Source organism: Mus musculus, chromosome 9 (genome assembly GCF_000001635.26).
Source record: "Mus musculus strain C57BL/6J chromosome 9, GRCm38.p6 C57BL/6J".
NCBI classification, from domain to species: Eukaryota; Metazoa; Chordata; class Mammalia; order Rodentia; family Muridae; genus Mus; species Mus musculus.
Window position 1 is genome coordinate 120960802 of NC_000075.6, and position 16002 is coordinate 120976803.

The 16002-nt window shown below is 49.2% G+C and overlaps 1 protein-coding gene across 8 annotated transcripts in view; it reads right to left on the minus strand.

The window, feature by feature from the left end:
- Window positions 1-3652: 3652 nt before the first annotated feature.
- Ulk4 (unc-51-like kinase 4) overlaps window positions 3653-16002 on the minus strand; it is a 321706-nt gene continuing 309356 nt past the window's right edge. For all 8 annotated transcript variants that reach the window (XM_030244183.1, XM_006512024.4, XM_030244182.1 and 5 more), the window contains 2 exons: window positions 5596-5681; window positions 3653-3807 (listed from right to left, as the gene is read on the minus strand). In XM_030244183.1, the coding sequence (XP_030100043.1) occupies window positions 3744-3807; window positions 5596-5681 (150 nt within the window). In that variant the 3' untranslated portion in view covers window positions 3653-3743. The remainder of the gene's footprint in view (window positions 3808-5595; window positions 5682-16002) is intronic.

The window sequence follows — 16002 nt, forward strand, 5'->3', positions numbered from 1 at the left end:
AGCAGGCAGGCTTCCTGCAGTAGTCTCTGTGCTACACTGAGCAGCAGCTAGAGCTGGAGCTGACTAAGCTGACTAAGCCTCCTTAGGCTGCTGCCGTCCCACTGCAGGAGTGAGGCTCTGCCTGGGTTTGAACTTAAACATCATTGCTAGTGAGGCTCACTTGGAGAGGACAACCCTTCTAGTCATTTCAACCAGTAACCGTGTTTATCTGATCTTAAAACCAAAATGGGCTCCTTCCCTGTGGCCTGCCAGATGATCTGTCATTTTGGTGGTAGGTCTGTCAAGCAGACTTTGTACACATTTCCTACAAAGAAAGATGTGTTACAACTCGTGGTTGGGTTTTCTAAAAAGTGAGAATTTGTGTTGTGCTTTCCTGAGTCTTAAGATTGTGCCTGTTAAATTCACAGGAGGAAGAGGGTCCTGTGAGGAAGTCCTCAGAGATACCTTGGTGGGGTCCGGCTAACAGGGGTAGAGCTTTACTCCAGTCACCCTTTTATGTGAGGGACCGCAGCAGGGTATTCCGTATGGTGGTAGTTCTGGAATACCTAGAAGCACAAGGATGATACAGAGCCAAGTCCTACCTGCAGAGGTGGCAAAGGGACAGAAGTGCAGATGGGTGCTGTCTGAGATGTAGGCATGCCTCACGGGCAGTGGTTGGAGGCTTGTAGGAAAGCAAACACCATACTCTACTAGCACTTTAGCACACTCGGTAGGGCAGCATTCACAGAGGCATGCCTGGAGGGGTGAGGTGCACAGGATGCTGGCAGGCACCCACACGTCTGAAGCAATGCTGTAGGTGGGAGCTCCTAAGCAGCTGTCCTGGTTCTGACACAGGTGCAGGTGAAGGGAAGGGAAGATGGGGCTTCCAGAGCAGCTTTCTGACTGCAGCTCCAGTTTTGAGCTGTCCTTGGGAGCTAGACACCTGACTCCTTCCTCTGCAGCAGCCACCACGCCAAGGGCACAGATGAGGTACTTTGATCTGGGTCCTGATAGTGAAAGGTGCTGGCAAGATAAGCAGCTGCTCTTGATCTGACAGGTCTGATGGCTGTCTGTTCTCTAGAGAGAGATCTTCTACCACACTGCCTCCTGAAAGTAGTATCCTGAGTACAATTATAAACTGGTGAGATCTGAAGGAGAAGGCAGCATTGTGGAATGTGGTCTGTCCATTCTCCTACCCCTGACTCCTCAACTGCCAACATTAGAAGAAGTTATAGGTCTCTTCAGTCAGTGGTGAGGCCAAGCAAGCAGCCCCAGAGAGGGCTGGCTCAGCAGGCGAAAACCTGGTCATCCTAGTTGGAGTTCTGGAGCCTGTATTTTTAAAAAGCCAGATGTGGCAAGAGAAACCCTGCCTCAGGCTGGTGAGATGACTCAGCGGGTCAGAGTTGATCCAGGTAGCAGAGGGGAAGCCAACTTCCCCATTCCACAAGCAGCAGTGGTACCCAGTAAATGAAAGTGAGATTGTGTTTTTAAAAAGGCACTGTCTTCACAAAGTGGAAGGCAACGGACCCCAGAGAGCAGTGCACTGGGGTGGACAGGCACACAATTTTTCAAAAGGAGAGGCAAAGACCTCTTAGACTGGGAAGAGTGCCATTTGTATTTCCAAGAGATCTTCATGAACAATAGAAACCACACCCTGTGTCTGTTTGGGGTGGGGCCAGCAGACTGTAAGCCAGATATTCTCAAGAGCTTGAGGTGCTGTCAAAGGCAGAGCATTGTGGGTAATAGAAACTCCCAACAGCTAAATAAGCTGTCACATGGCCATTTTAGTGAGCATTCAGTAAAAGACTCCAGTGTGGCTGAGTGCATCAATAGAAAAGTAGAACATGGCTGCTGCCCTTGGGGCATATGGGGTCTTGAACAGAGCCACTACAAAAACAAAGAGACTACCTGCTGCACAAGGTTGAGTAGCATCTGTGATTCTGGGCCTGTTGCCTCTTGGTTAAAGCTGCTAGTCACATCCTCTACCACTGGGGTCCCAAGCTTCTGCCTAGGCCAACCATATGACCAAGAAAGTCACAAGAGGCCAATGATTCTTTGCCTTCTTGTGCTGCCTTTGAGGTTACCACAGCTGAGCCACCCGGACTGTGGCTGGTTTTTCAGTGTCTGGGGAAGGGAGTAAAGGCCGTTTGTGAGCTGGCTGGGATGGGGGAGCAAACCCTCCACTCACCTTGTGCAGCAGCTCTCTGCTGGAATAGAGCACAGGATATGCCAGCCCAGGGTCCCCGGAGTCTGTGAGTGCACACAGAAAACAAAAGATGGCCACCACAGCTACCTAGGTATCCTCAGGGCAGCTGTGGCCACTTACTTTCTGGTATTTCTTGAGGGCAGCACAACCAGCCCCTACTTTCAGGCTATGGTTTAGGGCAAAGGCTTGAGCTGGGGCCAGCCGCCTGCCTGGTGCTCTGCTTCTGTCTGTGCCTGGTGTGCTTAGTGGCTGCTGGAGTTAGGGAGTGAGGCTGCAGTGCAGGCTGGAGCCTGGGCCAGCACAGGGCAGGGAGGCGGGGCAGAGGAGGAGCTGTGCTTGCCTCCTTCCCCCCACTAGCCAGTGTGTTCATCTATTCCACAGTAGTTTATAAGCTTGGGGAGCAAGCCATATCACCTTGAGTGGGAGAAGCAGGGAATGGGAGGCGTGGGCGGTGGCTGCCAGGCCTAGTGTCTAGCAAGACAGCAACCCTGCTTCACACCCCAGGCCCCTTGCCTGTAAAATCACCTGGCAGAATGTCCTGGAATGTTAAAGCCTTCCTGGTTTAGATTGTTCTATGTTCTTCTGAAAAGGGGAGAGGAAGAGGAATGTCTTGTTGTTTTGAAGCAGCTTCTAGCAAGATTCCAGAACTCAAGCACTGGGCAGAAAGGGGAGCTAAGACCCGAACCTGCTTCCTTAGGACACTTAGCCACAATCACTGCATAATGCAGCCAGGCCAGGTCCACATGGGCACACAGCTTGGTGAAAGACCACTCTTAGCTGCATGGAATCCTTAGTGCTTCTGTGTCTGTCACCTCATCCAATTCCTGCTCAGGACAGTGGAGCCCTGAGTCCAGTCATACCAAGGGGCCTTGTAGGCAAGAGGAGGGCCTGCCTGGCCCAGGAAGCTGAGGCCTTTGCGGTTGGTTGGGCATGGTATGGCTGTTTTCATCATGGGGCTAAATGGGAGCTGGCAGGCTCTCCATATCACCGTGTCCGTGTCAAGGCAAGGCTGCTGCTAGCAGTAGGACCAGCTTCCCTACTACAGAAGGGGCCCTCTGCCCACTGGCCCAACCTGGGCCAGCTGCTTCTGGACATGGCTCATGTGTGCACACTCCTCCCCAGAATTGTCACTTGGCACATGGCATAGATTGTAAGGAATGAGGGCCAGTTGGGAGAAGCAAATGTGCCCTGACACCAGCATCCCCACAACTGCTGGACTCTAGTGTCCTGCACTCCTGCATGCAAACTGAACTTGCTGTGCGTGCAAGTCTCACCCAGGCCTCCCTAGGATTCTTGGAATTCTCTGTCCTTGAAAAGGAAGTGGCCATGCAACACCAGAGGAAAGTGGGGCTTAGACAGGCCTGCTCCCTAGCTGCTGCTAAGGGCTGTGGCTCACCTGAGTGGAGGCCACTTGACCTCCACATAGAGAGGAATAGGTCAGTCAGTGAGAGGGTTTGACACATGAGGTTCTGGCCCATTGATTTTATTAGCTCCACTTGAGACTGGTGAGAAAGGATGGTGTGGGATCTGACCACACTGTGCCACAGGATGGCCGTGTCTAATGCCCAACTGCCTGGAGGAGTTCCAGGGCCAAGGAAGCCACGATAGTGTCGACGGGTGAGCTGTGGAAGAGAAAAGTAATGTATAGGGGTCAAACCTCCTAATGAGGCTGGGCCTCTCCACTGCACCTCAGCCCAGGCCCTGGGCACCACCAGCCATTTGAGTCTGCCTGTGCGAGTTGGTGGACAGGTGTAGCCAGCCTGCCCAGCCCCTGGTTCCTAAATCTCTCTCTCCACCCTGACTCTAACCCCTTCCTCTCTGCACTGCCAGCTCCTGTCCACTGTGGGCTCTCACCTCCATGCACTGTGGGATAATACTAGGAGACTGCAAGTGGGCAATTAGGAGCTTAAAACAGAAACTTTGTTTTGTTTGAGAATGCATGTAAACCTGGCTAGGAACAAAGAAAAACATGGCACTCGGCAGCCCCTGAAGAGAACGTTAGACCACGGGTGGCACCCCCAAGGCAAGGAAATAGCTGTTTGTGCGTAATGGGGTGGGTGGTGGGGTGCCGCATGAAAGCTGCAGTCCATCGGACAGGGCTGCCACCGAGGGACAGTGCCATGAATTCCTGTTCTGCGCATCAAAGGCCCTGAGGGGTGGTGGAATGTCTTTGAACTTGGCCTGCTTCTGGCAGAGTCCGGGACAGTCCTGTGGTGCCACGCTGCCCACCAAAGCCCCAGAAGGGCTGGCATGGATGGAAGGCCAGCCTCCTGGCAGGGCAGTCTGAGCAGAGCAGTGCCACCCACTCATCCGGCCTTTGCAGGTGGGGACATCTGAACAAACCCTGAGAGACAAGGCAAGGTCTGCCTATGTCCTGGGGGTGGGCGGAAAGGTTACACACTGCCTTGCAGAACGTTAAGCCTCGTTTGGACACATTTGATCCAAATTTAGGTCCAACACAAAAATAAGCTACCTTTGGTCTCAGGGCAAAGAGCCCCAGCAGGTGTAGAGACCCAGATGGCTGGCAAGGAAGGGCTTTAGGGAGCTAGCTGACCACCTCCCTCTTCAGTGGCTCAGCCATCCTGAGCACTGGTCAGCACTGGTGGCTGTCCCTGGCCTCTGCCTCACACCAAGGGGCCCAGCAGATGAGAAGGACGGCACTATCCAAGCCAGCCTCTCTTCCTAACCCCACAGGACTGGATGTGAGCTGCTGCATAGCATCAACCTCACAGGCCACAGCTACAGCTTCCTTCATATGGATACAAACCCCAGATACTGTGTGTGAAACCAAACAATGGAATGCCAGATACCAGTGAAGGCTGGGCTCCCTTTAGAAGTGGCTCTTCCCCAGAGTAGGGGATGCAGGGACCAGAGCCATCTCCCTGGGCTCTGTGCTCACCAAGCCTCACCCTAGCCAGGCTGCAGCACTGAACTGACTGGTGGGGTTGTCAGCAGTAACCCTGCTTTCCAGATTAGGTACCTACCACTCAGAGGCTGTCAGTCCACCAAGTGTCATTGCTGAGATAACCATGTCTGTCTCCAGTGTGGATGACATACTCCTTGGGTGACCCCTAGTCCATAGGTCTCACTCAGATGGTCTCAACAGACTGTTTAGTGGGGGAGGGGGAGAGGTGAAGCTATCCCTCCACTGTCAGCTGCTGGGTGTTAGATCACCTGGCAAAGAAGGGCTAAGGAAGGCAGCCTGATGATGCTGTCAGGGTCAAGGCTACCTCTGCTGACTCCCACGGTCTTCTACCATCAGGCGTGTGTTCCTTCTCCAGTAGGAGGAGCCCAGTTGTATATTGACAGGCCACAAGATATTGGCCCTGATAAGTGAGGAGGGAGAGAGGGGCAAAAATGGTTCAGAGCATTTGCTCTGAGCAAGCAGTCAGTCACTTGGCTCCTCATACCTGTGAGCTGGAGCCAGGCGCTCCAGGGCCTGCAGAAGGCTGCCGGTGTTCTTGAGGCTTTCCAAGAGCCTCTCATTGGACGTTACCTAAAACGCAAGAAGACAGCCTCAGTTGGCCCGTCCCTGACTTGTTGCTGTTAGATGAGGGTCAGGCCCATACAGTAGTCCATACATAGTCACTTTGCAAGATAAGCATTTAGTATGTTCTAGGTAACACTGGAGGATAGTGAGCCCCACAAAGCCCAGCTCCCCCGCTCCTGGCCTCAGGAAGCTGAGGCTAGCCAGCCTCAGGTCACCGCCACTACAAAAGAATTCCATGCCTTTCCACTTGATTGTGGCAACTAAGGTGGGATTCGTGTCCCTCATTTTCAGGAGGAGCCTGAGGACTTGGGGGTACATGGATCCTAAGCTGGATCTGGCGCCTCCACTGAGACCCTCTTCCTGGTGTGTCAGAAACGTGGTTACTTAGAGAACCGCACATAAGGATGGCTGTCTCAAATGGCGATTGTGGCATCCTGGTGGTGAGAGTAAGCACAGGCTTACAGTCTGTGACCTGTCCAGGTCTGCTCACTGCTCACACAGCCACCCACAGCCTCGAGGGGGGCTGCATACACATGTGGTGCACGCAGAGGCTGTGCTGCTTCCTGAAGTCACACCATAAGCTGCAATGAAATTGCCTTTACCCCCAAGCCTGCCTAGGAAGCACAAATGGGAAACTACAGGGACAACTAAGTGCCCAGGAGAGAGGACCATGATGCCAGCCTTTGTGGAGGGTGGAGAGGCTGTGACATGCTGTCTTTAGGACATGACACTGCAGCCATCAATTCTCAGCACTTGTCACCTGGGCAAGGACAGGGTAGAGAGGGGAGGTGCTCAGTGCTCCATAGAAGAGGGGAGGTGCTCTCAGTGCTCCATAGAGAGGGGAAGGTGCTCCATAGAGAGGGGACGGGATGGCTGCTGTGGGAGGGAGAAACATTCTTTATGTCCTATGAACCAGTGGATGGTCGCACACCTGAGCACATAAGGACAGCACTAACGTGACCTAATGGGTTTTTAAAGGATAGAGTTGGGCAGGGACTATGCTGGGGGATGTGGGAGAAGTTGGATGGAGGAGGAAGTAAATGCTGTCATATTTATTTATTTATTTATTTATTTATTTATTTATTATATGTAAGTACACTATAGCTATCTTCAGACACTCCAGAAGAGGGTGACAGATCTCATTACAGATGGTTGTGAGCCACCATGTGGTTGCTGGGATTTGAACCCGGGACCTTCGGAAGAGCAGTCAGTGCTCTTAACCTCTGAGCCATCTCTCCAGCCCATAGTACAATTTTCTTAAGCAAACTGAAAGAGCTTACTAAAATCAATGAGAGTTGGGGCACTCCTGGACTTTAATAGCCGTTGCTGACTTGTAAGGAGGAGTGCGTTAGATGTTACAACTATGGAAAGTTTCAGAGCTGCTGGGTTCCATGGAGGGCAGGATGTAAGACCTGCTCTCAAGCACACTGTCCAGGCAAGAACAGCAGGCAGGTCTGGGCAGAAGGCCACAGACACCTGGGCTGCAGTCTGCCCCAAAGCCCCAGCTCCACGAGTCTACACAGAGAAGTGGACAGAGAGAGAGATGTCCAGGAGATGTGGGGAGCAGAAAGTTCCTGAGCTCGGAGGGCGTAAAGTCTCCTACTCCTTAGCTTTCTTTCTGGTGTGCCCTCAGCCTCAGCCCCAGCCCCATAGCCCCTCAGTGGGCGTGACAGCAGCCATTAACTGCAACCCACAGTTGAAACTCCTTCTGTTCTAATAGTGTTGACTTTTGACGTGCAGCTTCACATAGACAGCTTCACAACAGACAGAAAATGGGAGGCCATGCCCGGGCTCTGCTCACCCACCTCGCTGTGCAGACATGGGATGATCTGACTGCATACCAAAGACCTCGAAGTCTCCTATCCCAACCTAGGCCCCCGGGGCAGGGACACACCAGGGAGTCACCCAGCACTTGGGAACCTTTGACCAGGTCTGAAGCACGAGTCTCAACTTGTGGCTGAATCTACAGAGCCATTTTGGCTGCTAGAACAAAAATATTAGTGTTTCCAACCAGATAGAACTGCATGACAACCAGGATGAAATGTGAAATTAGCATGCAAACAAACAGCCAAGAGCATCAAAACCAACATCCTCTGACCCAAAATGAACCGTCAGTTACTGACACTCTAAAAATAGGATAAGAAGGAACCAACGGTGGCAGAGAATGGATTCCCACAGGTGGTCACACGCATACTCTCATGCACACATGCTAATAAATATTTTTTTAAATGGAAGAAAAAAACAACACAGCAGGACTGGTTCAATAACAAAATGAAAGGTCAGTGAAGTTGAACAGAACATCAGTTGGAACACACAGGAAAGACGACCTCCACGTGAGCAGGGAGTGTAGCCGGGACAGGTTTGTGTTGCTGGAGCTGCAGAGTAGGAGGATGGAGAAAAAGTGTGTGCAAATGTTAGAAGTCACAGCTGCAGCTGTCCAGATGTGTGCAGTGAGACACTTCCCCAGGTCACAGCCCCATTACCCCATAACCGAGCCAGGCCTGTGGCACTGGCTTGTTATCACAGCACTTGGGAGGCAGACAGAAGTATGAGGAGTTCAAGGTCAGCATGGGCTACCTGAGGCCCTGCATCAAAACAGAGCAGGCCTGTGTTCGTGAGTGCTGGTGCCTGTAGAGGCCAAAAGATGGCACTGGGTCTCCTGGAACTGACATTTCAGGTGGCTGTTCAGCCATCCATTCTGGGTGCTGAGGACTGAATACCAGTCCTGTGGGAGAGAATAGAGGACTCTCAACCATTGAGCCATTTCTGCAGCCTCCTGTGGAAAGTATTTACAATCTCACTGCTACCACTAAAGCTAGCAGAGACAAAATAAAAGACATACAGGCCCCACAAGTTCACCTGTGTTCCCAGAGGCCAGGCCAGTACTGGGGACCCCAGGTAAGATCCTGCCTTATGCCTCCTAACTCCCCTTACAGCACACTCAGTAGCTGTAAACTGTACCCCAGCCTCTGGGCTCTATATTCTGGCCCATAACTCTGCCTGCTTTCCTGGAGGCCACGCTGACACCAGGGACCCCAGGTAAGACCCAGCCTATGTCTATCAGCTCCCCTTAAAGCACACTCAACAGCCATCAACTGCACCCCAGTATCTTGGCTACATATTCTGACCCACAACTTGAACAAAAGACCTGTGCTTTTCTGGAAGCCATAACAGGTTCTTGGGACCCCAGAGGCAATGTTGGTACCCAAAACCCAAAATTAACACAGGCCACAAAAAAGTCCAGTAGAGACACCTATCAGACTCGAAGACCAGAAACCCAGGCCACTCATGCCAGAAGACCAGAAAAGTAACAAAACTAAGGGGGAAACATGCAAACAACAACAACCTCTCCTCGCCCCTGCCCCTGCCCGCCCAATCTAACAAAGATAAACTCAGAAATCAGCACCTAAACCTATAACAACCCCAAACCCAGAGGACTAGAGCATAAGAACACAACAGCCAGGGCAGGATGGCACCACCAGAGCCCAGCTAATCTTACTACAGCAAGCCCTGGCTATTCCATCACTGCTGAATCCAATCTTAGGAAGATGATAGATGCCCGTAAAGAGGAAATGAATAAATCCCTTAATTAAGTACAGGAAATACAATCGAAAGGTGAAGGAAATGAATGAAACTGTTCAAGACCTGAAAACAGGATAAAAAGCAATAAAGAAAACACAGACCAAGGGAATCTTGGAGAGGGAAAACCCAGGGAAGAGAACAAGAACTATAGATGCAAGCATCACCAACAGAACATAGGAGATGGAAGAGAGAATCTGAGGCATAGAGGAAATTGATACACCAGTGAAAGAAAAATGTTAATGTAAAGTTACTGACACAAAACATCCAGGAAATCTGGGACACTATGAAAGATCAAACTAAGAATAATAGGAATCGAGGAAGGAGAAGATTCCAAACTCAAAGGACTAGAAACTATTTTCAGCAAAATCATAGAAGAAAATTTTCCTAACTCAAATAAAGTAATACCTATAAACATACAAGAAGCTTACAGAACACAAAATAGGTTGGCACAGAAAAGAAAATTCCCTTGCCACATAATAAAATTAAATATCCAACAAGGAAAGAATACTAAAACCTGCAAGAGAAAAGGTCAAGTAACATATAAAGTCAGACTGTTAGAATTATACCCAACTGCTCAACTGAGACTCTAAAAGCCAGAAGAGACTGGGCAGACTCTAAGAGACCACAAATCCAGCCCAGACTACTATACCTTTCAATCACCATAGAGGGAGAAAGCAAGAAACTCCATGACAAAACCAAATTTAAACTAATCTATCCACAAAGCCAGCCCTACAGAAGATTCTAGAAGGAAAACTTCAGCCTAAGGAGGTTAGAAAACACAAGAAATAAATAACTTCACACCAGCAAAACCTAAAGAAAGGAAACACATGCACACACACACAACCAACACACACACACAAACCCAGGAATTAATAACCACTGGTCATTAATAACTCTCAACATCAGTGAACTCAATTCCCAAATAAAAGGACACAAGCTAACAGAATGAATGCAAAAACAATCCATCCTTCATGCAAGAAATATACCTCGACATCAAAGAGAGACACTACCTCAACATCAAGGGCTGGAAAAAGGCTTTTCAAGCAAATGAACCCAAGAAGCGAGCTGCTATAGACATTCTAATATCTAACAAAATAGGCTTTCAACCAAAATTAATCAAAAGAGATGAGGGAGGATACTTCATACTCATCAAGGGAAAAAACCAAACAATCGAGATTCTGGGTATTAGTCATAAAGTACTCTGAGATTCCATCTTACACCCAGCAGAATGGCTAAGATCAAAAACTCAATTGACAGCACATGCTAGTGAGGATGTGGAGCAAGGGGAACGCTCCTCCATTGCTGGTGGGAGTGCAAACTTGTACAGCCACTTTGGAAATCAATTTGGCAATTTCTCAAAAAGTTAGGAATAGTTTTACCTCAAGACCCAGCTACACTGTTCCTGGGCATACACCCAAAAGATTCTCTACTGTGCCACAAGGGCACCTGTTCAATTATGTTCATAGCATCTTTATTCGTAATAGCCAGTAATTGGAAACAACCTAGATATCCCTCAATCAAAGAATGGATAAAGAAAATGTGGTACATTTACACAATGGAATATTACTCCGTTGTTAAAAAACAATGACATCATGAAATTTGCAGACAAATGGATGGAGCTAGACAAGATCATCCTGAAGTAACCCAGATACAGAAAGACAAACATGATATGTACTCAGTTATAAATGGGTATTAGTCATAAAGTACAGGACAGCCATGCTACAATTCACAGACCAAAGATGCCAAGTAACAAGGAGGGCTCAAGAAGTGACATGCGAATCTCACTGAGAAGGGGAAATAGAATAGGCATTGTAGGTAGACAAGGGGAAGGAACTGAACAGAAGTGGGGGTGGGGATGGTAACAGGACAGATCAGGTGAGAGGACAGATGGAGAGGACTGAGAGAAACAACGTAAATGGAAAACTCCCAGGAATCTATGAGGGTGATCCTAGCTAAGATTCCTAGCAATGAGGGTAGGGTGGGGTGTGGCCAGCTCCTGTAACCAGGCAAGACTCCCAGGGGAGGAACTGGAATACTAACCCAACCACAAAACCTTCAACCTACAATTTGTCCTGCCTACAAGATGTGCAGGGGTAAAGATGGGGCAGAAATTGGGGGAGTGGCCAACCAATGCCTTCCCAGATTGAGACCCGCGCCATGAGAGGGAACCCACCCCTGACACTGGTAATGATACTCTGCTGTACTTGCAGACAGGAGCCTAGTATAACCATCATCAGAGAGGCTTCACCCAACAACTGATAGAAACTGATGATATTAGGCAGGACTTGGGGAATCCTGAGGAAGAGAGGGAGGGAGGATTGAAGGAGCCAGAGGAGTCAAGTACTCCACAAAAAACCCCCACAGGATCAACTAACCTGGGCCCATAGGGGCTCACAGAGACCAGGGATCATGCTCAGGACTGACCTAGGCCCTCTGCACAGATGTTACAGCTTGGTCTTCCTGTAGGATTCCTGACAGTAGGAGTGGAGGCTGTCTCCGACAACGCTGCCTGCCTTGAGAACCCTTTCCTCTTGCTGGGCTGCCTCATCTTACATCAGTAGGAGAAGATGTGCCACGTCTTACTGGGACTTGGTTGATACCCATGGGAGACCTCCCTCTTCTGAAGAAAGAGGGAAGAGGAGTGGAGGGAATGGGGTGGGAGGGAAGGGGAGCTGGAGTCAGGATGTAAAGTTGATTGATTGATTAATTAAAGGGGGCACAGCACCATTCCAGGCTGGGGTCCCAGACTGAGTAAGATGGAGAACGTGAGCTGAGCTGACTGTGGATGTGACGTGACCAGCCACCTCAGGTTGCTGCCACCATGCCTTCCCTACTATGAACTGTGACCCAGAATACACCCTTTCTCCCTGACAAAACAAAAAAAAGACATAACAGATTGACTGAGGTGCAACACTACACATGCTCACGTAGATCAAAAGAAGGCTGGAGAGGAGGAAGTGGGGGCATCAGGATAAACAAGTCCCATAAAAAGGCGAGATCCTGTCAGGACCCCACAGCGTCAATAACATACAGCAGCAAGCTGGCTTCTAGGTGAGCTTTAAAATAACCCAGCAACATACCACCCTGCCAGCATCCAGAAAGTTTAATAAAATGATTATGGAAATCCGGGGAAGAGTTTCTCCAGAGAGATGACTAAGTGGAAAGGAAGCCGGGGAAGCAGAATAAGTCTGAAGAGCTCAGTCTTGAAGTCTCCTCTGGGGCTGGAGTGACCTTGCAATGTGGTAAAGGCTAGAGGGGGGCAGTCTAAGATGTCAAGGACACTTAGCTGTGGCTCCTTGGTCCCAGTCATGATAATCTGATAGGCAGTGTTTGGCTAACATCAAACCAAAACAGAAACAAAAATTACACTGAATACACGGAGCTCACCAATCATTAGAGCTGGGGAATTTGACCTTAGTATTAAGGTGAGTTTTATCCAGTTTCATTTCTGCGGCTGTGTAAAAACTCTGACAAACAACTGCTTAGAGGAGAAAGAGGTTATTCTAGCTTATGCCCATCGCTGTGGGGAAGGCAAGGCAGGAACTTCAAACGTAAAGTCACAGCACACCCACAGCAGGGGAAAAAGAAAGAAAAGAAAACTTGCTTGCTTGCTTGGCAGCCAGTGCTTAGCCCAATTCACCTAACCCTAAACAGTAGAGAATGCCCTGCCTAGGAAATGGTACTGCCCACGGCAGGCCAGGCCTTCCCATATCAGCAGACATAATTAAGACAAGTCCCACAGACATGCTCACAGGTCAAGCAAACATAGACAATCCCGTCATTGAGACTCTTATGAGGTGATTCTATGTTCTGTCTATAGTTATAGACACAAAAGTTTAGTTAACCAAAAGTTTGTGTCTAGTTAACCTAAACTTTGTGTCTAGTGAATGGAAAGTTTGGACATAATTCTGGGGCTGTAGTTTAATATGTACATATACACATGCATATGTGTGTGCTTATACACATGTATGTACATATTATACATACAGTCTATATAAATACATAAAACCTGGAAACATGCTTTGAGTAACACCTAGCGTGACTCCTCAGCCCTCTGCTATGGCTCTGTTAACACGGTGCATTGAGGCAGCATCCATCCACTCAGCATGCACGGAACACTTGAAATAGCCTGAATGTTGGTGAGAGACACAGCCATCCCACAGACTGGCCCTCAGGTCTTCCCGGGCTCACAGGTAAGGCAGATTCTTTGTACAGACTACTCTGTGGAAGGTTCTGGTCCTCTAATCTCAACTTCAGCTTCTCACATGGCAGCCCAGCATGAGGAACAACCCTGGGCCCTCTAGCAGTGGCAGGACCTTGAAGGTGGCACTGACCTTCAATCAGTGTGCAGCCAGGGCTGTGAGAGCCAATGACTGGTTTGCTGGCCATTCAGAGACAGCTCCAAGCCTGCATATCAGAATGGACTATGTTGCTCATCTCCACAGGCTTCAGGAAATTGTCAAGAAACATGATTCCTAGGAGCCCTCATGAAGCTTGGGGAAACCTGCTTCTACCCGGCTGTGGTGTGTATGTGTGTGTACAGGCCCTGGCTGTGGTGTTTGTTTATGACTGTTAATATCTTTGCTGAGCCTGTGTGGCAAAGCGAAGCTGAGGCACTTGAGCATCCCTGACAGGCCCGGGCAGTGCCGATAGACAGGATGCACCAGAGGCAGCCCAGGTGCTCCGTGGCACTTGTTCCAGACACACACATCACACAGGAGGATTATTTTTAATTCTTTGGGCTTCAGATCTCACAGGTACAAGTAAAAACAAGCAAGTAACTATGACAACTCAACTTCACAGAGTTCAGTTTCAAAAACAGATTTGCCATTCAGCCCTTTTGCCGGCCTCTTACATGCTCTGTCTTCTCAGCTGTGTGTGTGTGTGTGTGTGTGTGTGTGTGTGTGTGTGTGTGTGTGTGTGTTTAATGTGTCTTCAAAGCTGTTTCTCTTGAATGCTTCTCAAGACACCGTCGCCCTCCCTCTGCTGTCTGTCGCCAGGGCAGGATCTGAGGAGAGCCACCATGGACCAGTTCCTCTCCTGCCTTCTATCATGTGTTGTGGGGTGCATTGTGGGTCTTCCCAGACGTCTCTGGCAGCTGTGAAGGTCTCACCTCATGTTAGCCCACACTGTTCCATGTAAGACTCCTGTGTGCCTCATGACCTCCACAGGATGCTGACTGAGCACATCTCAGATGGATGGACAGAGATTTTTCACACAGTCTTACTGAGCTGCACTGGGAACTGGGTGCATGTGAGGCTCCTCCGAGTTCATTTAGAGGTTTATCTCCTCACAAAAGCATGTGAGGCCCCTAAATAAGGAAATGAGCTGAAAGAAATCTGGAGATGCCTCAAAAAGGGAATCACCCATGTCTGAGTGAGGGCTCTGTCACTGTGAAAAGACACCATGACCATGGCAACTTGGGCTGAGAGGAAGAAGGAGAGGATAGTTGGCAGGAGAATGGGCAGAGAGCTCACCATGTTGAGTGAAGTAAGTTGGCCTCCGAAAGACAACTATGGCATTTTCTCCCATTTGTGGGATCTGACACGAAGGCAGAGGTGGAGCTGTGTGAGGAGGAAGGATAAAGCTCAAGACAGTGGCTCCTAGCACTGGGGCCAAAGGGGACAAGGGACACAGCCAGCCCTGCATGGCTCTGCAGATCTGCAGGCAGCAGGCTGGGAGAGCAAGCTCTGGTTTAGCTAGGTACTTCCCTTCCTTCTTCTGGCCTCTCCTGGCCTCACTGCTCAGCCTAACTGGATTCCTGCTTCTCGGAGTCGGGGCTGCACTGAATCTGCTTGACCAGAAGCCATAGATGGCAAGATGGGGGCCTCAGTGTTTTTCTTTCCACCCGTAAGACACAATTATTTTCTGGATGAAATTTATCCACAGTTGCTTCCTCCTTCACTTGAGGCTGGCCAGGTCTCTCAGCTCTCCACAGGGCAGGTAAAACGCCCTTATTGCTTAGCAGCTGTTCATAATTACATCTGTTTCCAGCCATTAAAGCCAGTATGTTTGAAGTGTTGAATGTAAGAGAGCTGGTTTGGGAAACCTTTTAGGCCTGATGGAACTATCTACAAGAGCCAGGCCCAAAGTAAGTGAAGGGAAGGAACGGGTTTAATTGGCAAGAAATGAGTGTTATGGACCTCTTGTGGGATTAGGCATAGACTAGAGCCTACCCAGAGAAAGATCTAGTGAGATACAGGGTTAAGGTGCACAATTGCCAAGAGACTTCACTAAGTGCTTAGAGACTAAAGCAAGGGTCTCCACGGCGACAGCACGTGAGACAGCAGCTGACCGTGGGATATGGCTGGAGTAATTCCTGCCAAGAAAGAACATTCCAGTAGTAGTTGTCATGTGACCTGGCAAGTGTGAGGACTTGGCTCAGAAGTAAGGCTCTACTGGGTAGGCACTGTATACTTGAGCCACAGTATTATAGCAAGCTGTTCCTATGACAATGAAGGAATTGCCTCTCTGATCAGAGTCAAGGGGATATATGTGAATATGTGTATGAATATGTCTTTCTGTTTGTATATGTATGTATGTATGTATGTATTTGTGCATGTATGTATACATAGGTATGTATATGCATGGGTGTATGCATGTGTCATGCATATGTATGTGTGTGCACATGCATGTGTATGTCTTTCTCCTTGTCTGTGTGCATTGTATATTTGTGCATGTGTGTACATATATATGTATATGCATGTGTGTATGCACATGTCATGCTTATATATATGTGGGTACA